This window comes from Schistosoma mansoni, chromosome 2 (genome assembly GCF_000237925.1).
Source record: "Schistosoma mansoni strain Puerto Rico chromosome 2, complete genome".
NCBI classification, from domain to species: domain Eukaryota; kingdom Metazoa; phylum Platyhelminthes; class Trematoda; order Strigeidida; family Schistosomatidae; genus Schistosoma; species Schistosoma mansoni.
Window position 1 is genome coordinate 19668602 of NC_031496.1, and position 25460 is coordinate 19694061.

Here is a 25460-nt window from a genome sequence, read left to right on the forward strand (position 1 = left end):
ATGTCTTCAAAGGTAATGTTAATTTTAACACATAAACTTTGCTCTGTTACGTTTAATGTAAGTAATTTATCAACCAGTTGCATTTTGAATACTGACAGTTCCTTGTTAAAATGGATATGTTATAATTGGAATATATTGCTGAAATTGTATGGGCTTTGAAAATGATCGTTTGGAAAATGTAGAACGTTTGCGGAAGATCGGAATATCTATGCGCAGTTTCCTAGCTCATCAGAAAAAGTGGTTTTATCAATAGCTCCCCAAAGTTTACTTCAAATTCACTAATTATGCGTGAACTCTGGAGAATTGGGCTTTCGGTAAACACGAAAGAGGGTGATGATCAAATATTGACTCACGAGAGGTTTCGGACTGTTGGCGTGCCGACACCTAACAATAGTAGATTTCCTCAGTATTTTGTGGGAGTTTTCCGTTAAAATATGTGCTAAGAAACTACGTAAAACTTATAGAGGCTGTTTACTCGAACACGACCAAATTCAGAGCTTATGGCATGGATTCGCAATGATCGGTGGCTTTTCCCAACTGATTTTACTTGTGGAGTAGATGAAATGCTCGTTACCAATCCAAGGGTCTTGTATAGTGCACAGCAATCAAATATTGTGTTTTACGGCTGTGTGAAGCACCTTTTAGAAACACAGAATATCTATAAAAAACGAAACAAGCGAGTAAGTGACCCTAAAGCTGGATGTAAAATACCGTATAAGAACAGTAAATCTATCAGTAGGAGTGCGGGATGGAAAGCATACTATAAATGCTTGGCCACTGTCTACCTTGACGTGTTATCACTATCATTTCTGAAGGTGAGCCCTACATTACTGATTCTTGAGATGCCAAGGATATCCAGTGTTTTACAACGCCTTTCTTTGTGACACTTTTATGACCGAACGATCTCAAACCCAATCAAACTAGAAATCAGAAGTAAAGCAGTTTGAGAATATTTTGGAAGGCGTTCAATATATCGAGAAGTTTGTGATCTAAGTTGACTAGCTGTTACGATGGATACGTAGCACAACTTGCTCATTGATAGTCTGGTGTCGATACTGAACCAAGCGATTTTAGCTTTGGTGTATGTAGTAAAACTAATGAGGTCAACATCAAAGACTTACAGACTATTAATTTTTAGGATTTATTTACCAATTCCAGTTGCGGGAAAGTTTGCACAATTCTTTGTGCAAGCTTTTACATGTTCTATCGAAATTTTTACTTTCACCGCACTGTGCTGGTAGGTGGAAACTTGAGACAATTCACATTCGTGCTAGTAACATATTTGCTTATTATTCATTTAGTGAGATTAGTTTAAAAAACATGACCTTTCGTGTTTTTGTTCATGTCAGCATATATGTCAAGAGGAACTGGGTGACATTAGATGGCGTGTTTACTGAAAATAGTAATAATAGTTTATTCAATAAGGTTTCCTACAGCGCCCCTCTGTGTACAATTTTTTCAGGAGGGACGTAAGAGTCGATCCTCAGTCGCTTACGAACGAAGGACATTCTCCATTCATTTGAGAAAATTCTCAGGAATTTTATTCTCTTGACAATATATTGATAGTTATTGTTTTGGGTTATCAAGACGTCAGTTGAAATATGATAGTTTTTCATTTACCTTGAAAAACATTCTGGCATAGTTTAGTAAAGTGTCAGTATTGCCATTTACAGCTTAAAACCCCGTGTTTGGGGTCGAAGAAGCAATATTTTGTAGAATAGTCGTGAGCATAAACCAGGTGATAAGGTGACCTGTTTTAAACTATACAAAGTGGTTATATAGAAATGACCTGCAAGTAAGACCTGTTTATAATAATAGAGCGAAGTTTAATTCTGGAAAAGATTTAGCAACATTTAAGTGGTATAGAAAAAGATTAGATATAAAAAATGCGATTCGAGACCAAAATAAGAATTCGTGAAATAATTATATAAAATAATAAAATGATTTGTAAACTTAGGATCTACTACCGACTCTGCACCGTGTCATCATAAATCATCAACTAGTGGTTATGATAACAGCAAAGGTCCTAACCAAGTAATGCAGGTCTTTTAATATGGCTCAATTCGACAGTGACTTCGCTGACTGACGTCATATCTTGGTTTTGCCATCCGTAGCTTTCTATCAGCCTACTCCTTTACCAGACAACATCACTCATCGAGGCGTAGGGTGGTTAGACATATGTAATACGTGTCCCAATAACCTCATTCGTTAAAGATTCTCTACCTCATTTATAGATTTGCCATTACTTGGTACGCTGCCCCAAATTTCAACATTACTCACTGGTCCAAATATACACAGGTAATGCTTTGGGAAATGTATGAGTTTATGTAACAAATCAAAGATTCTTCAATAGTTGGGGTATGCTCTTCTTCCAGTTCTAATATAATCAGATATTCTATCATAATTTTGCTTCCTTAATAAGCACTTTGAACTAAAGAGCTCTGGATAACAAAGCTTCATGATTACCTGAGTACGTATTGTAGAGACGTTCAGTATGGATCGTATTTATGACAGAAATCATCAGTAATTCAATTTAATTCAAACATACCCTATCAAATACCATCAATAATCCCGGAGTTTTAATTCTGCGGATTAGTATTTTGCATAAATAATTTATATATGGAAATAGACAATATTTGGGTGTTTCATTTATACAGAAATTAGATTATTTATTCACTACTGGTGTGCTGATGGGACTTATAATCTTCAATTGACTAAGATTTATATAGTACTTATGTAAGAAAATAATGAATTATGACCTAAACCACTCCTGTTTCTGGCCAGCACTAACTTCCGGCACAGTCATCGCCGGTGTGCCACCTGGCGTCCTCCCTCTGCATCCCAAGCCTGGACTCAGATTGATCACATCGCGATCAGCTACCGCTGGCGTGGTTGTGTACAAGACTGCCGCTCCTTTTGGAGTACCTATCTGGAGTCTGATCATGCCCTGGTCTGCGCCAATCTCGCCTTACTTTTCAGTGGCCGAAGGATTGACCACCACCAACGGATTGATATTAGTAAACTGGCTGCAACTTCTGTTGCAAGTAAGTATCGAGCGGAGCTAGCCTCTAGGCTAGCTACCATCCCACCGAAAAGTATAGATGAGCATTGGTTGCATCTTCACGACGCCATGAAAATGGCGAGTAAAGCCGCTTGCGGCTTCGCGAAACGTCCCGCTTACAAGCACTGGGTTTCTTCTGGCTCCTTACAACTGATGGAAGCCCGTCGGTCTACTCCAGGTGACCGTGAGTTTGACCACAAACGAAGGCTGTTACGTAATGAAATCGGGCAAAGCTTGCGTAAGGACCGGGAAGCCTGGTGGTCGGAGCGTGCTAATGAGATGGAAGCAGCAGCTGCATCTGGTAACTGCCGGAAGCTCTTCCAACTCATCCGAGCCACTGGCAGCAAGAAGTCTGGTGTGAGTGAAACAATCTACGAGGATGACGGGATGCCAATCACTAACATCTGTCGACGTCTTGGACGATGGGCGGAATTTTTCGAAGGGCAGTTCAACTGGCCTGCTGCTCCGGCAACATCAACCAGCTTGTCCTGCCCCCCATGGCCGGTGACGACTGATCCACCAAACGAGGCGGAAGTCCGCAAGGAACTCCAACTCTTGAAACGTTACAAATCACCTGGCCCAGATGACTTACCTCCATCTCTTTTTAAAGATGGTGGTGACTTTCTGACTAAGGAATTGACTGTGTTGTTTGGAAAGGTTTGGGAGCAAGAAAGTGTTCCAACATCTTGGAATGAGTCAATAGTCGTCCCCATCTTTAAAAAGGGTTCACGTTGTTCCTTCAATAACTATCGGGGGATAAGTCTACTTTCGATTGCGTCTAAACTATTGGCTTCTATCATTCTTCGTAGGTTGTTTAAAACCCGCGAACGATTGACTCGCGAGGAGCAGGCTGGTTTTCGTTCTGGTCGAGGATGCATTGATCACATGTTCACCCTCCGCCAAATGTTAGAACACCGTCATACTTATCGCAGGCCAACAATCGTAGTGTTTCTTGATATCAGGGCGCCTTCGATTCGTTGGACAGGACTGTTCTCTGGGATTGTCTATTGAAGAAGGGTGTGCCTGAGAAGTTCATTAACATCTTAAAGGCCCTGTATACGAACACCTCAGGCAGAGTGAGGGCATACAACCACCTTTCTCCCTTGTTCCATTCGAGCAGTGGGGTTAGGCAGGGTTGCCCGATCTCACCATTCCTCTTCAACTTTGCCATCGACGACATCCTGGAGACAGCTCTGGTGGATGTAAGTAATGGCGGTGTGGATATGTTGCCTGGAGAACGACTTCTCGACCTTGAGTATGCGGATGATATTGTCTTACTGTGCGATAATGCCCAAGGCATGCAATCAGCACTTAATCAGTTGGCAATCAGTGTCCGCAGGTACGGCATGTGCTTTGCACCCTCCAAGTGCAAAGTACTCCTACAAGACTGGCAGGATTCTAATCCTGTACTCACCCTGGATGGTGAGGAGATCGAAGTAGTTGAGAAGTTCGTGTATCTAGGTAGCTATATAAGTGCTGGTGGTGGCGTGAGTGATGAGATTGATGCACGTATAATGAAAGCCAGAGCGGCTTATGCCAATCTGGGCCATCTTTGGCGCCTTCATGATGTTAGTCTGGCTGTAAAAGTTCGGATCTACAACGCGTCGGTGAGAGCAGTTTTGCTCTATGCTTGTCAAACCTGGCCTCTCCGAGTTGAGGATGTTAGACGTCTCTCTGTGTTCGATCATCGTTGTCTCCGAAGGATTGCTGACATCCAGTGGCAACACCATGTTAGTAATGCAGAGGTTCGGCATCGTGTGTTCGGGCGCAGAGACGATAATTCAATTGGTGTCACCATCTTGAAACACCGACTTCGGTGGCTTGGACATGTTTTACGAATGTCGTCCCAGAGACTTCCACGTCGTGCATTATTTGCCGACCCTGGGACTGGTTGGAAAAAGCGGAGAGGAGGTCAGTGTATGACATGGTGTCGTGGCATGAAAGAGAGCTGCAAAGGGCTAGCTTCCGTTGGTCCTTCACGACTCCCTGGTTGGGGTCCGAGAGATGGTGCAACACAGTGGCTAGAGACGTTATCAGATATGGCTCAGAATAGAAGCCAGTGGCGATCCTGCTGCAACCTTCTTTTACTTTCTACATAAAGAATGGTTCTAACTTTCCTAACTGAAAGAGTCTTCTGGTTGTACATTTCAGTCCGCCTTATCTTTTCATCCCTTCTCTTCCTACTTTCATTATTTTGTGTGGTGCATATGTACCTGGTGCCCTTTTGTACCAATATATATGTGTTTAAATAAAATAAATAAATAAATAAACCACTCCGTTGCTGAACATTCTAATTTTATAATACAGATTGTTCAAGATGCAGTTCATGGTGTAATAGAGCTGGAGTCACTAGCTGTTCAGTTGATCGATTCCCCTGAATTTCAGCGTCTTCGAGAAATAAAGCAGTTAGGTATTGCTTATTTTGTTTTCCCAAGTTGTCAACATTCGCGATTTGAACATTCGATCGGTACTTATCATATGGCCAAAAAGTTGCTTGAGACTATTCACAATGATAAAAATTACTCAGGTCCAACTTTGAGCTACTCAGAACAGTTAGCCATTAGAATTGCTGCCTTATGCCATGATTTAGGTGAGTCGACACACGACATAATTTCTGAGTGTTTTAAATTTCCACTTACAATCTGAACATTTTGGTACAGTAGGCACTGGAAATCCATCACACTCAGTGGAATGATAACGTTCTGAAGTGAGATCACCTGAGAAATTGTGTTTACTGAATGGTACAAGTCTATTCGTTAAACGGCCTTTAAGAACCAATGAAAAATAGTCAACGCACCTAGTTTCCTTTTCAAAATTCACACTAGACATCAACTCAGAGCACTTCTAAATCGAAATCTTACGGTTGAAAGGAGTGCCGTTCATCCGAAACACTTTTTTCTTATCACTTAAGGCACTTAGAAGACTGAACTATGTCAGTGTACTCAAAAAAAAGAGATATGTGTTTTTTGATAAAAGTCAGAACCGGTGCTACAATTTGCTCAGGTCTACCATGACCGACTCAAATTTTCTTCATTCAATTTACCAGATTCTCTGCTCACTAGCTCGTTCCCTCTACATTTTGAATTTTAAATGTTTGATATTGTATGAACCAAATATTCGAACTCTGATTAACTCTTTAACACTACCGTTTTTTTGTTCTGCTAATATCTCTTTCCTAATTTCTACTTTGAAAGGTCGCTTGGCGAGATTATATGAAGTGCTTACAAGCGAACCGGTAGCTATAAAAATGAATCCGAGATTAGTAAATTGCATAAAAGCAGGGTTTTTTTAATTTCCAGTTAATAATTCTGAAATTTAAGACGTTCGACAACATTTTTTGTTCATTTCAAAAATGATCATTATGATTTGAAACATGCTACGGGATTGTGGAAATATAGGAGGAATTAGAGATTTGTTTGACTTTCAGTTAAGATTACTCACAAGTTCAACTACTTTTTTTAGTGTTATTTTGGTGGATTTTTTCAGAATACTTCACCGAAATGCACACGTTAGCTGCCGTTTATATCATTTGCTTTTGAAATTTTCGAATGTTTTCATCGTGTTTTCTTTCAATTTCTAATACTACTCTTAACGATATATACAATATTCAGTTAGTCGTAAACAAAGTAAAACATGACATAATATACTTTGGTTCAAGTTCCCACACCTTATCACCACAGTAGAATGGAATTATCAAGTTGAATATCAAAGTAGTATCATTAGTAGTGTTATCAGTGATGGTGAAAAAGGTTAGGGATACAGAATGTTTGCAAAATAATTTGACATTTCATCAATGAGTAATGAAGCATTGCAACGAGTAATTTCTTGTCGTTGTAGCGCTTCAGTTTGTCCAAACAATACGAAAATTAGCTTCTAACAGACAAAATGTAGGAATACTGATACAATAAGTGTAAAAATATTGCAGAAGTACCTCTATAACCTAAACAAGTATTGGCGTACATTTTAAGACGGTTCCATACTATAATCCCGTACTCAACAGAAAAGTGACATTAAAACAGTCATTAAAGCAAATAACTCACTTTAGACTTACGAAGTCAAGAAAAAACTTTTATTGTGAAATCCGATTTGCTAGTAGTACGAATCACAGCTCACTTAAATGCAATGTTCACTATTACACTCGTAAGTATCCAGCTTAATTTGATTACCGAGAAACTTCTCTGTACTAAAATAGTAAAATAGGTGTCGGCATTCCTTATATTTCAATGACGATTGCGTTTGTCGCATCATTTTTTATGGAGATTAGTTCGTATTTAATGAAGATGAATTACTTGAAAACCATGAACTTTGTAGACAAACGTATAATAACTATAAACTGTTGAATGAACTTTTGTTTTTTATTACAAAACAGGTCATGGACCTTTTTCTCATTTATGGGAAGAGTTCATTAAAAGGGGCGGGTCAGAATATAGTGAATATAATGTAAGTGAATTAACCTTTATAATAAGTGTGGAAAAATTAACATTGGAAAATCCGTGCTTGATTTTTATACAACTTTTACCGTTCTGAGATTCGTTTTTCTAATTTCAAATTAACTACAGAGGAGCTGCACGCTAGGGTATAAATGAATCTGATAGATCTGTGGCGTATCGTGAAGACATTGGGAAAGTTATTTGTGTTTACGTTTCTAGTCGTTATTGCCAAACTTATTCTTTACTGATTCTTGAGACTAATTTAGACCACCTTAGAGCCTTTCATTTTACTAAAGAAGTGCCTTAGGAAGAAGCCAAAGGATTTGGGACGAAACAACGTCAATTCTTGTAATGTGTTCTGAGTATGTTGGCTTATTAAAACCGCCAAACTGATAATTATGCTTTCTAGAAATCACTAATTCAAGATCATTGTTAATTCCAACAAATGTTAATTAAAATCGTACCGACGTATTTACTGTTGATGTCGGGCTGGGCTTTTCCTAAATATGATTCTACCTAGTGTTTTGCGTCTATTATTCACTATTGTATCGTTCATTTGGAAAACTTGTCATTCCATAGACATATAATGCTAACATGAGTCATTTAGATGTGAAAATAAGTCAAGGTCACCCATTTGTCAGACCATCTAGTTTGTTTATAAAGCTGATGATGATGAAATGACCACGTGATTCAATGTTCAATATACTTTTTCAGACATTTGACTTAGTGTACTGTTGAATCAATGTAAATCAAACCGGTAAAAGCGACTATATATATTATGGGGATGAGCTTGGGCGATTTTTAATATAACGGCCTGATTTTAACACCTCAACCAATGAAAAGAGTCTACGTATTCCAAAAAATTTTCGCAACAGAAATAATGGGACTTGTGGGGATTTATTGATTTTTAGAAAGTTTATTCGTTTTCCAGGGTAAGATACCGGTTCTCCTACTGTAATGTTAGTCATTGCTGCATACATCAGTCCAATTGGGAATTTATCGACCCTGTAGGTTTGTCCCCGAGGTTTTCTCATAAACACAAATAGTTCTATAGGAAATCCATTACTGTTTAAGAAATCTTTGTAGACAAATTCGCTGAGGGTTTGTACAGATGAAATTGGTCTTGAGTGCTGTTAGAGGTATGAGGGCAGTTATGAAGAAATTAAAGTAAAAATAGTAAAAATCGTTATCATATTTACGATTCCCATTACGACTTACTTGCTGAATTAGTAATCAAATGGATTTTTCTGAATCTACTATCAGCAAAATAAAATTGGACGAAGACTGATTCGTTCACATGTTGCGTAGAATCTGTACTTAAAAAAATAAGCACTTGTACCATTGAACACTGTAATTTGTCTCTGTGATGACATAATAAATCTTCACAAACCAATGTTAAACATCCTGACGATCATAAAAAGGTATTTCTACTCTGCACTTTTTGTAATGAAAGGCAAAAGCCATCGAAATCTAAGTTTCTCTCCAAAACCTAAATAGATATTTCTCGATTCTGATTGGCTAATCTCTACACTCGATTTCAGCCAGTCCAATGTATACTTATTTTATGGGGATTTAAGCTGAGTCAAGTGACTAAACGTATATTGATATTATGAACATAGGACTGCTCGATTTCTGTTATGAGGCTTTACAAAATGATAACATTTACAGTACTATATTCTGTGATCTGTTTAGTATCATGTATTCAAATTCCCGGTACATTAGAAAAGTCAGCAATATGTAGACTACTAATAATGAGATTTAGTTTACATGATGAAAATGCTTAAAACAACAATGTTTTCAAAAAAAGTGCATGAAAATATGTATAAATAGTTTAAAATGAATAGGAGAACGACAGATTAGCAGCATTAATATATCACGAAATAATATCGCCAGTTAGGGACACTGACTTATATGACCAGACCAATGACGCATAAACCTTTACAAGCAGCCTAGAGTTCTTATTGGACCTTTGAGATAGTAGCTTCTCGCCTAGCCCAACCGGTTCAGTCCAGAACTCAAATATCAGCTTCTGTTATATGAATTACATATTTCATATATACTGGGTTTATATACAAACAAAACAGACTTCATCGTACCACAAAACAGAAAATGATAATTACACAAAACTAGGCCAAAAAGTAGCTGTGGTTGACTAGCTAATGATTTGGGAATAATTCAGGAATAGTTAATCGTATAATAGTAGTTAATAGGTCAAACGGAAGCTTATAACAAAAGGAATATGAATATACATGTAATATAGTTACTTAATGGTTATACGATAAAAATATATATAATGACAGACCATACGTAGATCCCAACAGTTACCACGGATTACGTTACAATTGATTTAGAGCAATAGTTCATTTCTGGAAATCGATTCTCTGAGGAAATGTTATCCTAGAAACAAGAGTAGTCCGATAGCGCAATACCGGAGCCCAGGTAAACCACAGACAAATTTTTGGTGTTAGAGTGGGTACGAATCCACTCAATTCTCTTATTTTAAGAATAAAATTGATTTTTTAGTAGTTGATACCATGAGTCAATTGAAGCTAAACCACCATGGAAAACCCGGAAGCACTGGACGGTCGTTTCGTCCTATCGTGGGACTCCTCAGTGGCAGTGCGCTCGTGAGATTCGAACAGAGGACCTATCAGTCTCGTGTGCGAGCGCTCAACCTGTAGACCACTGAGCTGGCATCCAACGGTGTTAATGTCTAACTTTAAACGATCCACGAAATTGAGTAACACATCCACCATTGTCTTCAGTGAGTTAGTATCTCACAACAGACCTGGTTAAACTTCAATGGTCACTACTTCTCACTAGAACTCCAGGAAGTACCTCTTGAAGCTAGTCACTAATGAGCATATGTTGATTAATATCAGAAAGGGTTTTTGTGGATATCAATTGACTCATGATCTCAACTACTAAAAACGTTACTATAATATCCAGAAAAACCACTTCGAATAAAATTGATCTTAAATGTGATTATAATAAATCGTATTCCGGCTCAATGAAGAACCGGATCGAAGAATTTAGACCAACCACGCAATTATAAGCGGTATCATGAAGCGGCTATACCTCAGGAAACTTCGTGCGATCCCAATGGCCTATTGTATACGTAGAATACACTTTTCTATGAAAAGAAAAATCATGACAGCTTATCAAAAAAGTAGATCTATTAGGTTAAAAGTCGATACTGGCTCTGATATTACTATGATATCTAAAGCCACATGGATCAAAATGGGTTGGTTGAAACTACTTACTTCATCTCATAACGCAAAATGTGAGTCGAGTACCGAGACAGCGATCTGAAGATTGCCTTTCTTGAGTCTTACCCTTGGTAATAAGAAGGGTTCAGGAAAATGTTATATAACGAGAAATTGTAATATCAACCTGTTACGTATTGATTGGGTGGATAATGTAGGATTATGGAATATACCTGTGAATAAAATCTGTGATTTAGTTAATTCATCGGTACTGTAGCCCCTTTTTAATTATGTGGATTATTGCTCATTTAAAGAAAATGTTGGTGTATCGATTTATCAATGCAGGATCCCTTTTTCAAAGAAGAAAGTGAAGGCTAGACCTATTGAAAATAACTAAAAATTCTTGAGTTTAAAGCAGGCAATTTGACCTTTGCACGCGACTTTCGGCCACGAAGGTCGAAGTGGATTTATGGATGAATGAAAAACAGACGTGGTAAAAAATTTTGTTTAAAGGGTTCGAAACAATCTAGTTATTAGACACATATCTACTACAAATCCAAAAATATTGTGAGTGATCTCAAGCCAACCGAAATATGAGACATTTGATACCATCACCACTACTACTTGAAATGGATTGCAGTTGTAAGTCCGTCAAAAGATAGTGATAATAAGAAATAGAGGTGAGATTTTCAGAATAATTCAAGGCCGAATACTCACGAACAAAATCTGCGAGGGTCGTGTTGTGTAGGTGGTACACGGGGTGATTGTTTTGTCGTCCTAAATGGCTGGATAGACAGATATATATGACTTGTAATACATATTTACCCTATCACCTGTGCTTGTCGTAACATAATATAATATGATAGTAATACATACTTTACTGAAGTCTATTCAGTGTACTCAGTAGATTATAGGTTGTCGTGTGGGTAGTCGGTATGTTGTGACGATTATAATAACAAACGAATAATATACTCCTACCATAATGGGATCGGTATTTACCTGGATCAAGCGGACATCGAAAAGACATTGACACTATATGTGAGATTCTGTACATACCTTAAAAATTTCGCAGTTTTAATTCTACCTTATACATACTAATTCAGGCTAATTTCTCCAGTTTTCTCTTCATCCCCTTTCATTTTGCATCTGTATAGCATGAAACAGTTAGTGGACATGTACTTTATCAAATTATTTGTTCAAAATCTACCTTACAAAGTGAATTAAATAATCTTGGCGTTGATATGAATCTCATACGTAGCCTGATACTAGGTGATGCTGGTACTGTATTATCACAACAGGTAATGTCTTAAGAATCGTTCTGAATAATTTATTTAATATACTCAATTGAACGTGATGCCATATCTTGTAGACTTTGTTAAAAATTATCATTTTTCTCTAATTAGATAAATTTAATTTAGCCTGAAAATAGTATCTATGATGACAACAATTTAATTTTAGAAACCGCTGAAAGATTATAAGAATTGACTGTTTTCGAGGTCGAATCCAACGATTTTAGGTTTTATATAAATTAGGTTAACTCTATCTGTAGCTCTTCTAGAGTTAATGTCGGTCCCAAGCACGGGCAAAGGAGGAGGGTTGTGCATGGGGTTAGCGACTCAATCCCATAGAAAACTAGCTAAAAAAAACGCTAAACAGAAAAATATAATCCAAACCATGTAAACTCTGCCCTGATAATAGAAGGGAGAATTACGACGCCTCATGATGAAAGTCGAAATTCTTTGGAAGTCACGAGGCCGATGCCCCTTCTAATAATCAGAGCAACAATTTTTACAGGTACATGGAACGTCCGAACAATGTGGGAGACCGGGATGACCAGTCAAATAGCAATGGAAATGGGGATATAAACATTGGCAGTGCTCGGAATCAGAGAAGCCCTATGGACACAAGCTGGTCAGCAAAGGCTAGATACGGGAGAGATGTTGCTGTACTCTGGTCAAGAAGAGTAAAATACTCCACACACTCAGGGAGTTGCTCTAATGCTGACCATAGAAACACGAAATGCACTTTTGGGATGGGAATCTCATGGATCCAGAATGATCAAAGCATCATTCAAAACAAAGAAGGAGGGGATCACAATGAATGTTTTCCAATATTATGCACCCACCAATGATAGCAACGACGACATTCAAGATCAGTTGTACTCGAGGCTGCAATCAATCATAGCTAAGTGCTCAAGAAAGGACCTCACCATCTTGATGGGAGATCTGAATGCTAAAGTCCAGGCGGACGACACAGGATATGAAGATATAATTGGACGGCATGGACTGGGAGAGAGAAATGAAAATGAGGATAGATTTACAAATATACGTGCATTCAACAAATTGGTTATAGGCAGCACAATATTTCCACACAATAGACGAACGCGAGCAGAGGAAGTCAAGGCACAAGAAGAGTGAGCAGAAGCAAACAAGGAAGTGAAGAAATGTATTAAAGCCGACAAGCAGAAATACATGGGAGAAATAGCAATGACGGCGGAAAAATCTGCAAGAGAAGGGGATATGAAGCAACTATATGATACTGTAGTGCCGTGCTTCGTTAATAGTTCACCTCGATAACCGTTATCGTACCAATCTTAACGGTGTATAGAATCAGAAGGCAAAAGAAAGCGGCAACTACATTTTTATTAACAAATGACGTAGGCCATAAAGCTATGGGCACATGAGCATATGTTAGCGAGCCAAGCACAAATAAGACGCATTGGAGATGGCTGGTAAGCCAACTCATTTTAAGCAAACGTTAATCAACATTTATAGTCAGACAAAAATGAAAGACATGATGAATAAGATACGAAGTGTGCACACATATACGCTCATATAAAAAATGGTCAAGGTTAATAAGCGAATAATTAACAAGATCAAAATATGACTCATAATGTATAGGTGAATTGGTTGCCCAGTAGCTAGAATAAAGTATATGGGCTTAACATGCCAAATGATACTACATAGCCCCCTTGTAGAAAATAGCACATTTATAAAAAAATGTCTGTTTTCGAAAAATAACACTGAAGTGGTATGTGAATAGTGTTAACATGTAGGGAGAAAATTGTACAATACCTGATAAATTACGAATAACATTAGGATCACGTCGATTTTTTTTAATAAGTTTTTTTTGTCCCCCTTAATCAAAAAATTTTCACCCCATTTTCCAATTTTTTTCAATCCGTTTCGTCCAATGAAATTCCTAGTTGTAAATGCGTTATAATTGGTTATGTAATTCTTGAAATTCGTATGAAAGCTATGTACTTATCGATATAGATAATTTTCTTCACAATATGGACGTCAGTAACGTGCAAATTAGAGGCTCTGTTGTTCCTCACGTAGTCACAGAAACGGAAAATGTATTCTTGAATACATTGTATCTGGTAGCGTTTCCATCACTGGAAGCGTTAAGGAGCGCCATTAGAACTTATGAAATAGCAACGTACTGCCATTATGCGGTGAGAGATTCTCATTTCCATGGAGATCGGAAGCCGTATATTAAATTTGTATGTTGGAGAAAGAGCTATAAAACACCAAGCGGTTCTTCGCAGCGGATTAGACGAAGGAGGTAATTTGATTAGTGTTATTATATTGTTCATTGAGGACTTCAATGGACACACAATATCCGGCCGTCATCTTTTGTAAGTTTCTTGAAGGTTATTGGACTGTTGTTCGTGGGAATGTGCATCACAATCACGAATGCAATTCCCTGAGGTACGACTGTAACACATGGATGCGCCGATTAACGGCGGCGGAATTGGAAACAGTGAAGCCACTGCTGATATCTGGAACATCAGCATTCAATGTGATACACTACGCGTACCAATCATATGGGAGACGTCTTACAGCTCAAGATGTTTTCAATATGCGTTACAAAGTGTTCTTGTGCCGCGTGCACCTGCTTCGAAATGTCATCAAGAGGGTAAGCTTTCCTTTCTTTAGAATTAACCCATTCATCGTATTCGTAGAGGCTACGATCTGATCTTCTTCAAATGTTCTACCGTCTTATGCTAACAAGAAATGTGGAAAGGTAAATCGAAATATGCTTTACAATGTATTGTAGCTTCCAATGGTATGTGTCATTTATCGAAGCAGCAGACGGGAATTTCTACCAATATTTGAGAGATCAGTTATTGTCCAAAAAGCACAAGTGGTCGAACGCTTTTAGACCAGCTGCAATGCTTCTAGATCAAAGCAATACAAATTTCGTTGAGACGACCCATCGAATTTTAAAGTTGCATAAGCTGAACAGAAAAACATCCGTGTTCAGATCGATATTTAGTGTTCTGCTTCGCACTGGATATTGGATAGAAGCTAGAGTTCAAAAGTACTCCACTGAATGCCGTAGCAGAGCTGTGCTGGGTCGCGAGCCTCAACTACGTCGTCTTCAGGAAACACTTACACCTGCTGCATGTCAACTGCTTAAGCGGCACATGCGTGTTCCTGTTACTGACTTAACTTTCAATGATCTACACATTATTATTACTCTTGTCACGATAACTGATAACTTTAGTTGCATTTCTACTTCATAAAAAGAAATTATCCCGATATACAGGAGTATAGCAGGGTAATTAAAAGGATTTGTTTTTGTTTTTTTTCGAAGTTAAAATTTTTTACAAAACTCAGATGGAACAATGCGAAAATAGTTAATTATTGTAAATGATAATCGGATGTAAAAATGTCAATTCTTACATCCAATAAAAGCACTTTATTCTAGTTCGATTTGAACGAATCAGATTACAAAACTGCACCATTTACAGCCAATTAAAAAATTATTACAGGTGACAAAATGTTTGTTCATTTTCACTTGAGCACACACTTTCAAAGACAAATTCACCAATCACCGATTGCTAAATTTTTTTCACATCCTTCATTTTCGAAAAAAAGGGTGGTAGGGGATAATACGAGCCGTGATTCTAATGTCAACCGCGGATTCGAATTTACATGCTTGAAGTTCATGTGGGATAAAAATAGTCCAGCCGTAGGATGATGACTGCATCAACGGTTGATATTCATTGCTGTACTGCTACTGATTATGATAATAAAATGCGAAGTCAGTGTACGTTGTCGCTTGCGTTGAGTTATCGCTAAATATGTATTAGTATAATGATCAGAGGAACAGGATAGTGACTGCTGAGACGAGATATGCGGAGTCGTATCCCTTTACGGTCATGCAGCCTAGCGTGGTTTGTGTAGTTAGAGGGATATGCGCAAAGCAAGGACAGCATTTCTACAATTGAAGAACATATGGAACTCAAAACAACTGTCAACTAATTTCAAAGTGAGACTTCAATACGAACGTCAAGACAGTCCTACTGTACGGAGCTGAAACGTGGAGAACTACTACATCCATCGTCAAGAAGGTACAAGTATTTATAAACAGTTGTCTACGCAAAATACTCAACATTCATTGGCCGGATACCATCAGCAACAGCCTTCTGTGGAAGAGGATAAACCAGCGTCCATCTGAAGAGGAAATTAGGAAAAGACGTTGGACGTGGATCGGACATACATTAAGGAAATCACCAATGTGCATTACAAGGCAAGCCCTAACTTGGAATGGTGAAGTGAAGCGGAAAAGAGGAAGACCAAAGAACACATTACGTCAGGAAATAGAAACAGATATGGAAAGGATGAATAACAACTGGAAAGAACTGGACAGGGTTGGATGGAGAACGCTGGTTTGTGGCCTATGCTCCTCCACGAGGCGTAACAGGCGTAAGTAAGTAAGTAATAAATAAGGTTAAACGTTGACCACTAAAATTAAGTTTAATTCCATCTTAGTGATGATTACTCTTGGAAGTAGTTATATATGTTATCAGCTTACTTCTGTACCAACTTCGTTAAAAACATTTGGTCTATATCAGTTTGTGTTGACCATAGCCAATACGAAGCCCTAAATGAACATTTCATGCGAGGTGAAATTTGTTAGCATAATCTCGAGTAAACTGATTATGGTATTCGTACGAGCTAATGATTCTTTTGTAATTGATTACCTGGAGATTACGAATTCCAAATACCATACATTCGTTTGCTCTAATCTAGTTCTGTTAGGCTTCAATTGCACCGTTGAGGTGATTCCTACTTAGTACAATAATTCGAATACTTCTAATTATCATGGTGATGTGCTTCGTAAGACTCAAACCCACATTACCCATTGTTACAGTCAGAGGTTACCAGTGTCCTACCAGGATTGTGATTGGCCACCTACGGGACCAAGATTTTTATGATGATTGACCAGAGTCGTAACTGTTATCCTATTATTGATCGGATTTTATTGACCCACGTTGGTCTGACAAAAATCACTAGTTCCCCCAAGAAGGCAAATACAACTTACTGATAAGTGAAAACTAGTATGCAATCTAGTCTCAAGATTTCCTGCAAATATCCTCCTTCCATCTACTATCAGAACAGTATATGTGATCTCAAGACACCTGAAATAGGAGTTACATTCCAGCCTGGTTGATAGAATTCGATCAGAAACAAGCAGACTAGTAATTACATTAGTTTCTACTTAAAAATCAGTTACTGCACACATTGCCTATATCTTTGTCCCGCTTACAACCAGAATTATCGTTTTATATTCAACGGTGCTATTTCATGTTTTTATATAATTATTATCTTAGAAATAACTATCTCGATTTAATGTATTTTATTTCATTTTCTTTAATTTGAACTTACACAGGATTCATTGAAGAATAAACCTTTTATTTATGAAGTAAGTTATTCTTAATTTTTATATACATTTTTAAAAGCTGTAATAAATTTTGTCATCCTACTATGTTTACGTTATGTCAAAGATTTCGGCTTTTAATACTAAAGTATTTTCATGTGTAGTTAACAGTTCATTACATTAGTAACCATCTATTCAGTTGAAGCTCAATTGTAAAGTTCCATTCCAACTCTTTATACTTAATTTTAATACACCTATTCACAATACTTGAAAGTATCTGTTCTAAATCGATCGCTTATTTTATCTGAACTGATGTAAATATGTAGATTTATCGTCTTGGATTTGAAGAGAGTGAAGTTGGTTGTTTACTATCTTTTTAACAACGTTGTAACTGGTGAATGATGATTATGGCGATTGGTCTGTGGCTGTTTTATGATTTGATTTGTTTGCTGAGGTTAAGTTTCAAACAATAGATTCTAAGGTAAAACTGTGTGTTGATGTACTTAGTATATTGTCTAACCGAGATCACCACATGTATAAATACGTAAATCTAAGTGAGTGAAAATTCGGAGTCGATACTTATTTTAAGACTATATATACCATGACCATAACATAACAATCAAAAATTCAGTATTGGCCGTTTTTAAAATTCTTCAACAAAAACATCATCTCACTGATAAACACATATTAAACGAACAAAATCAAATCAGTTGTGCTTGAACACATTACACATAAATTCTAATGTAGGATATGCTTGTATTTTAAAGGTACGCTGTTTGTGGTCTAGTTATTTAAAGATTACTGATTCCGATTCTATCTAACACTATGGTTTTTCATCTTCCTGAATGAATAAATTCTTAAATCTGACATTTCCAAATCTTCTGTTAACCACATTAAAAAGCATAGAAGTAATTCAAAAATCAGTTAGACAAGTTAACCTCGTTATATCAGTGTGCTTTTTCAATATGGATCTTTACAAACTTCACCTCGGATTTCTTCATAATAGTGTACATGTTGAATGTGATATTAAAGAACTTACTGATATTTAGAGTTTGACAACGCCTTTGTCTGTAACACCTCTATGACCAAAAGATCCCGAACGCAATCAAACCAGAGGTCAGGAATGAAGGATTTTATGGACATTTATGGAAGGCATTCGATATATCGAGAAGTTTGTGATCTAATATGACTAGTTGTTGCGAAGGATGTGTAACTTGACATACCCAATGATGATCTGGTGTGGATGCTTGATCAAGCGTTTTTAACTTGTCTGTGTCTAGTAAAAGTAATGAGGTCAACATCAACATCGAAGACTTACTGGACTATTTATTTTGAGGATTTATTTACCACTGCAGTATAATAGGAAATTATATTACAGCGTAAATATCAGTTTTCCTATTCACTGAATTTTACTCGATTTAAAATACTACATTTTCGTTGTGACATATTATGATAAACAAATTACTTGAATATTTGGTTAAAAAAGAGAGAATACTATGCACATAAAGTATAGTTGTTTATTCGAACTTATATAGTTTGTTTTAGTACTTAAATATGACTGTAACATGGTAGGAGATAATTTGTGTATAAATTCAACATTGAATTGTCATGTTTTATTTTTACTTTTACAATACTGACGCTTTGATTTAAGAATTGATTTCATCTGATAATATTAAAATAAGAACATTAATGAATAATAATTTACGTCCACTCTCACTGTTTAGTTAAAATAATATAAATATAGTTAAGAATAGACAACCTATTCACGAGCATATACTACTAAGTGAATTATATGTTCGTGTTGATGTTAGTTTTTTAATTGATTTATTCCCTTATATGTTCCAAATGCAACAGTTGTGTCACTTTCTTTAACCATGTAATACGAACTCGATTTTGCTGCATCATTTAGTTTCTTTTCAATCCATTTTCTTAATTGACTGATTGATGCACCACCTTTTTTGATTTTTCTGGTTCAATAATTTTGACTTTTAACTAATTGAGCTTAATATATTTTTACTTATCATTAGCGTTTACTCGTTACGCGGCCACTTATTTTTAGATATTTGGATTTCAATTTTGTCACTAGCATTGTTGTAGAATGTTTATATATATGCGATTTTTGTGTAGACTCCAGTTCTTTTCACATTTTTAATGTACTCTGCTGAAGCGCGATCACAAATACATCCAAAAACGTTATTTTACGTAAGTATTCTAAACCGATTTTATAATTTTGCTTTTTAAATGTTAAAAATTGTAAGCAGTTGGTAAGAATTCAACGACAAAAACCAAGTTCATGTTGTTCTACTCAACTCTGTTCTTGAACTCTTCAATAAATAATTTTATTTGTGATTCTCCATTTTTTTTAGAAAACCGTAACATTAGATTGGTGGAATTTCTCCTAAACTTTCTTCGTTGATCCTGATCACTGTAATGGTTAATATCATTAAATACTTGAGAAGATAGTTAATTGGTTTTGTATACTTACTAGTAACAGAAACAACTCTTAGGATAACTATTTGTTTCAGTGAAGGGTTTTGTAATGATTTCTATTCTTTATCTGCATTAAAATACGGTTGTAATACTGTGAGATCATATTAGATAATTATATGCTTCTGAATATAATATAAGTGTGACTATGAGATACTTGAGATTGAAGGATGTGAACTTTCTAATTATTGTGAACAAATATCGAATAATAGGTTTTGAAAAATTACAATTACAAATTAGTCATCTGTACTTATTATGGTGAATATTAAATTTTACTTTGTCTTAATGAATCCAGATTCTCTCCAATAGTTTAAATGGTATGGATGTTGACAAATGGGATTATCTACTTCGAGATTGTCTGCATGCTGGTTTAGGGGCTAGTGGAACTAGTGTGGATATTGATAGATTTTTAAGATTCTACCGACCTTTTTTACACACTGATAAAGACAAAGGTGATGAGAATGAATCAAAATGTTGGCATTTATCATTTAGAGATACAGAATTGGAAAATTTGCTTCGAACATTTAGTTTACGACAGCATCTTCATCAAAAAGTTTATCAACATAAAACAGTGACGGCTATTTCTGTAAGTTAAACTGTTTCTCTGTTGTTTCAGATATTAATAAAGGATTCATTATTTCGTCTTTCAAATACATGCAGTCTTTTTAATGATTTAAACTGAAGTGTGGGAAAAAAAGGGTAGTGGTATATGTATACTAAATAGTCCACTGTTTTCACCATAGATAACATGGTGAAAATACAGTACAAGACATTATTTTGTAGCAAGCCCATTCAATTACTGTATTTTTTGTGTGCTCTCTGTAATCCTAACATTTAATCCACTGTAAATTTATGTGTGAGTCTGATTGAGCGCATGTCTGCACATCAATCCTTAATTTGTTCTCTCATTGGTTGTAAACAAAGACAATCAATAATTTATCCACAATCCATTAACACTCAAAAATATATATGGATTTTTAACACTCACACACACACACACTTGTTTTCCCGGTGTGCTTGCTATCTGTACGCTTGTGGATTTTACCGAGCTTCAACAACAAATTATCTCTATAACTGGTGTTCAGGCTTTTGAATAATCTCGAGTAAACCCGTAATTCTACTAGGAGATTTAGCCTGCAGTAAATAATCAGTTAGCGGGATATTATTTATTTATTGGAGTCAGATATAGAGGAATTAATCCTCTACAAAATTGGTGAGCCGCATTTTGAACACGCACCATTCTTCAATAAAGTTAGTGAGCCGCATTTTGAACACGAACCATTATTCCACAAAGTTGGTAATCCGCTTTTTGAACGCGCACCATCTCTCTACTGTAGACTCATTGTGTGTGAATAGATCCTGGGATTCACCAAAACTGTGATGAGATTTTGAAAAATTACTCTGAACGTTATTTTGTTCTGACAACGGTTCAAAAGATAAAGTCAATACTGTTTAATTGTATAAATCCAACATCCCACCTACTGAATAGTTTCACCTATCTATACAATGTTTTTTTAAATTTGAAATTCAGAGTAGTTGTGTATTTCAGTGAGTTGCCTTTTTTATACTTGTAGTTCTGAAAAAATCATTTTATTGGGAGGTGACCTACATAGCTAAATTTTTTTAAATTAAATCAAAAACCTCTGTATAACCTTCTTCCTTTGCCCACGTACACAATTAGGCATTAATATTTTGCGAAACGCCCCTCACAGTGAAACTAAAAATATACTAAGATAATTATAAATTTGTGAACAAGCGGCTTGATAAAATGAATCATAACTTTACTACATTGAACAACTTTGTTCAAACTATTATAAGAAAAGCTGACTATTACTGAATAGTATCAAAATACAACATTCGAAGACATATTCATCCATATGAACCTTCTTTCCTGAGTCCAGAGTATGCAAACATTAAGTTTTTAATAGGTTTCAACCAACTGTACACTCACCATCCCAGACGTTCCAAAACTTGGATTCCTATATTGGAATATTGTTTTATTCTCCTTTTTGTAGGCTATGATTATTGATGCTCTTGAATTAATAGAACCTGTGCTTAATCTTCGATCTATTAGCATGGAGGCATTCAAATGTCAAAATCCAGATAGTTTGAATGATTTTCTTAAACTTCATGACTCACTTTTATGGGATATTTTTTATGGACGAGGATCATTATCAAAAGTTACTTCGAAAGATTTTCTTCCTCGAATTCAACAAGCTCAGTCTCTAATGCGTCGTATTTTAAGTCGAGATCTGTATACCTATATTGATAGTATATATGAAATGACATACTATGCACCGATTGTTGAAAATAATAGTTATCCGCATTCTTTCAATTCTATAAAGTCCCCTGATTTGATCAATGAAATAGCAACTGAATCACTAACATTGCGATCAATGGGGTTAGGACTTGGTCCTAGAAAAAGTTTATGCTATGAACCAATTTCACCTTATTATAGGACATTCGGAGTGACCTCTAATAATAAAGTTAGTCCCGTTTTATAATAATTTTTGTTTGTATCATACCTTAGTTATTGGACCTTTATAGTTCACTGAGTCTTGTAAATAGATATAATCCTGTATTTGTGCACATTAGTGATCGATCCATAATTTGTTTGTTTAACGTCATTTCACAAATATTTAATAATATATTTTCACTTACTATGATAACATTTCACCACCAGACTATATCGCCATACGAACATATTTTTAGGTTTTAAAGAATCAAAGCTGTGAAGTTTTGTATATATATATGTATTACGTAGTATGTACTGTGTAATTGTATCGCAACTAACTTAAATCCTATATAAAATTAAACTTGTAATTTTCGTACTCCGACGCAATGAATAACTGATGTCACAGAGACTATTCAGTCTAGTGACGTTGGGTCCAATGATATCGTCACCTACCAAAAAACTCCCTGATGATCAAAAACATGTATGACATTGACATGTCGGTGAAATTGAACGGTGTTTGGTTAAGGATTGCATTTAGACAGATATGTATGAAGCGTAATACAGATTTTACTCAGCCCTTTGTAACTGTAATAACTTAATATACGTTGATCCATCTCTATATCGCGTTCTCAATCCGAGTTGGTTTAACTTGTGAGAGATAAGCCTTACACCTGGGTATCTAGTAAAGTGCATGACAATCCTGTGCATTATAGAATCGTTCATCCTGGGAAAATAAGTCACATCAGCCTTTCTCGGACATCCCAAAAACACGCCAAACCAGTTCTAAATTCGGTCTCTATTATAAGCAGCAATAAGAAGTGACTTATTTTTCTGTTTGACTATCTTAAAATGGTTAATCATATTTGTCTTTTCATTTCCAGAACATAAACTTTTAAAGATATTAAACAAATCTTTTATCTTGTAACACATATTGCGTAACAGACATATTCGATACTTCCCAAATGTTACCAGTTTACTTATGTCTTAATTCATTGATGAATCTAAATTGTGCCAATTAAAATAAAGTTATTACAAAATTACAGACCATCTAAATCTTTCTGAGACCCATCTTAAAGACAGTTATCTTCACAATAGTTCATATATCAGGAATTAGTTCGTACAACAGGTAGTACGCATTAAATTTTTGCATTGATTCAATTCTATTCCTTTCCTATCTTCCTCAAAATCGTTGGTTAATTTTCATTGCTCGATCTTATATGTCCCTTTCAAGCTGTTTTTCTCACATTTTTTCCATAGTAGTTAAATGATATAACGGATGGCATGAAATTTTTTCTCTCTCTCTCTCTCAAGTATACTACGATAATACGTCATGTCACATCCAGGATTTCCGACTCAGAATTGAGAACCAGAGTATAGACTAGATAATGCTTTGTTCAACGCCATTACAAAGCAGTCGTTCTCAGTGAGTCCGGAGTAGAAATCAGTGAAAGGAAATCACATTTAATAGTCAGTGGGCTAAGTGACTAAATATATTTACGTTCACTGCCACATATCATTAAAATTAGTTACTCTACTTCACATGTCGCCTTGTAAATTACCTTTGTTGTTGTTCTGTCGGGAATAACAGTTTATCGGACTAATACAAATTCATCCAAGACACCTACATCAATGATAAACGAATTGAGATATCCAAGTGCTTTTTTTAACTTCTCTATTCTGTTTTATTTTATCGAAGTAGAAAATGGGTAAGATTTAATAGAATTTTTCAATAGTGTTTGACGACTTTGTAAATACCAACGTTTTACCCTGAACTTGTTATTGGAGCTCCGGTTTTGATAAAATATCTTTGAAAATCTTGATCAATTAAGTCAAGATGATAATTATCACTTTGAAAAACTTCTGAAAATTAGTTCATCATTTTTTCACTAATTTGATCCATTTTAATTCATTTACTGATGATAATCTAGTACAACAATCCAACTATTATATCTGCTAATCATAATTGGCAAAGTATCTTTTTCTGAAAGAGATCTTACAAGTGAATAAAAAAAGTGGATGGTAGTTAGCCATGGTTCGCCCATTTTGTTTTATCCTTCTGACCTGGTTCATTACTATCTCAGAAATCTCGCCTCCATTCTGATGGCCACAATGTTTCATACGTAGCATACAAGGAACTAAGTAGTTCATGTAATTTGGACGCAAATACTTAGATAATTGCCACATGGTACTGTTTTCAATTATAATTTATTTTCTTATGTACGAACAGGGAAAACATTCCAAAGAATCCATTCTTACTGGAATATTCAGGAGACTTCCTCAGGACTCTGGGATCCAAGATATAGATGATTTATTGGTAACAGAATCTAGGTTCTCTTCAAACAGTACTCTCAAATCTCCCAGATTTTACTTTTATACACGTTCAGGGAACACTTTTACCTACAGCGAACCGGTAAGTATAAATATTTATTATATTTCAGGGCTTGCACAAAAACTGAGGATTGTCCACGTAATATGCACTCCTCAATTTATTAGTGGTCTCTTATAAAATGTTATTCCACATTCCAGAGTTTACTAGGATCATCGTCAGCCAATTGGAAATCTAGGGTACCTGAAATATCTTGAATATGAAATAAGCTATGAAACATCACTTATGAGATCCTTTCCATTGAGCAAGTACATTTCCAGTCTCATTAAATACAATACTGAATTATCAAACCGGACTTTAATAATAAATGCAGTCTTATTGGATATTGTCTACAACTTAAGGACATATATCTATAACGCAATTATGAGATATCTATGTAAGGATACATTATCCATAAAATTTACAGCAAGCGCAATAATAGCTGAAGGAAAATCGCAAATATTGGTTAGGTACTGATCGGTTGCTCTCAGATACTAACTATTTATAAGAGTTGGGAACCGAATGCTTCATAATACACTGCATTTATTTTGGAGTTTTAGTTACGTGTTATACGAGCATATCGTCTTTATTGGCGCAGGAGTAATTCTTTAAAATCTGCGATATCCCGCCCTGTGACATGCTTAACGGAAGCATTTAACCGATGGCATCAAGATATGATTGAAGATAGACATGGTGGTGAAAGTGATTAATACGTTAATTGCAAATAGATATTACGAGCGATAGAACAATAAAATCACACTGTTTTACACACTTATTCACTATA

At 36.0% G+C, this 25460-nt stretch overlaps 1 protein-coding gene across 1 annotated transcript; it reads left to right on the plus strand.

Moving 5' to 3' along the window:
* Smp_147300 (putative sam/hd domain protein) lies at positions 1-25386 on the plus strand (the record flags this gene model as incomplete). Its single annotated transcript, XM_018796004.1, has 9 exons — positions 1-12; positions 5369-5651; positions 7431-7501; positions 11852-11995; positions 17382-17414; positions 20152-20442; positions 21872-22342; positions 24539-24721; positions 25237-25386. 9 exons carry the CDS (start codon positions 1-3, stop codon positions 25384-25386), a joined length of 1638 nt encoding a protein of 545 aa, XP_018650260.1.
* Between the last annotated feature and the right edge of the window lie 74 nt (positions 25387-25460).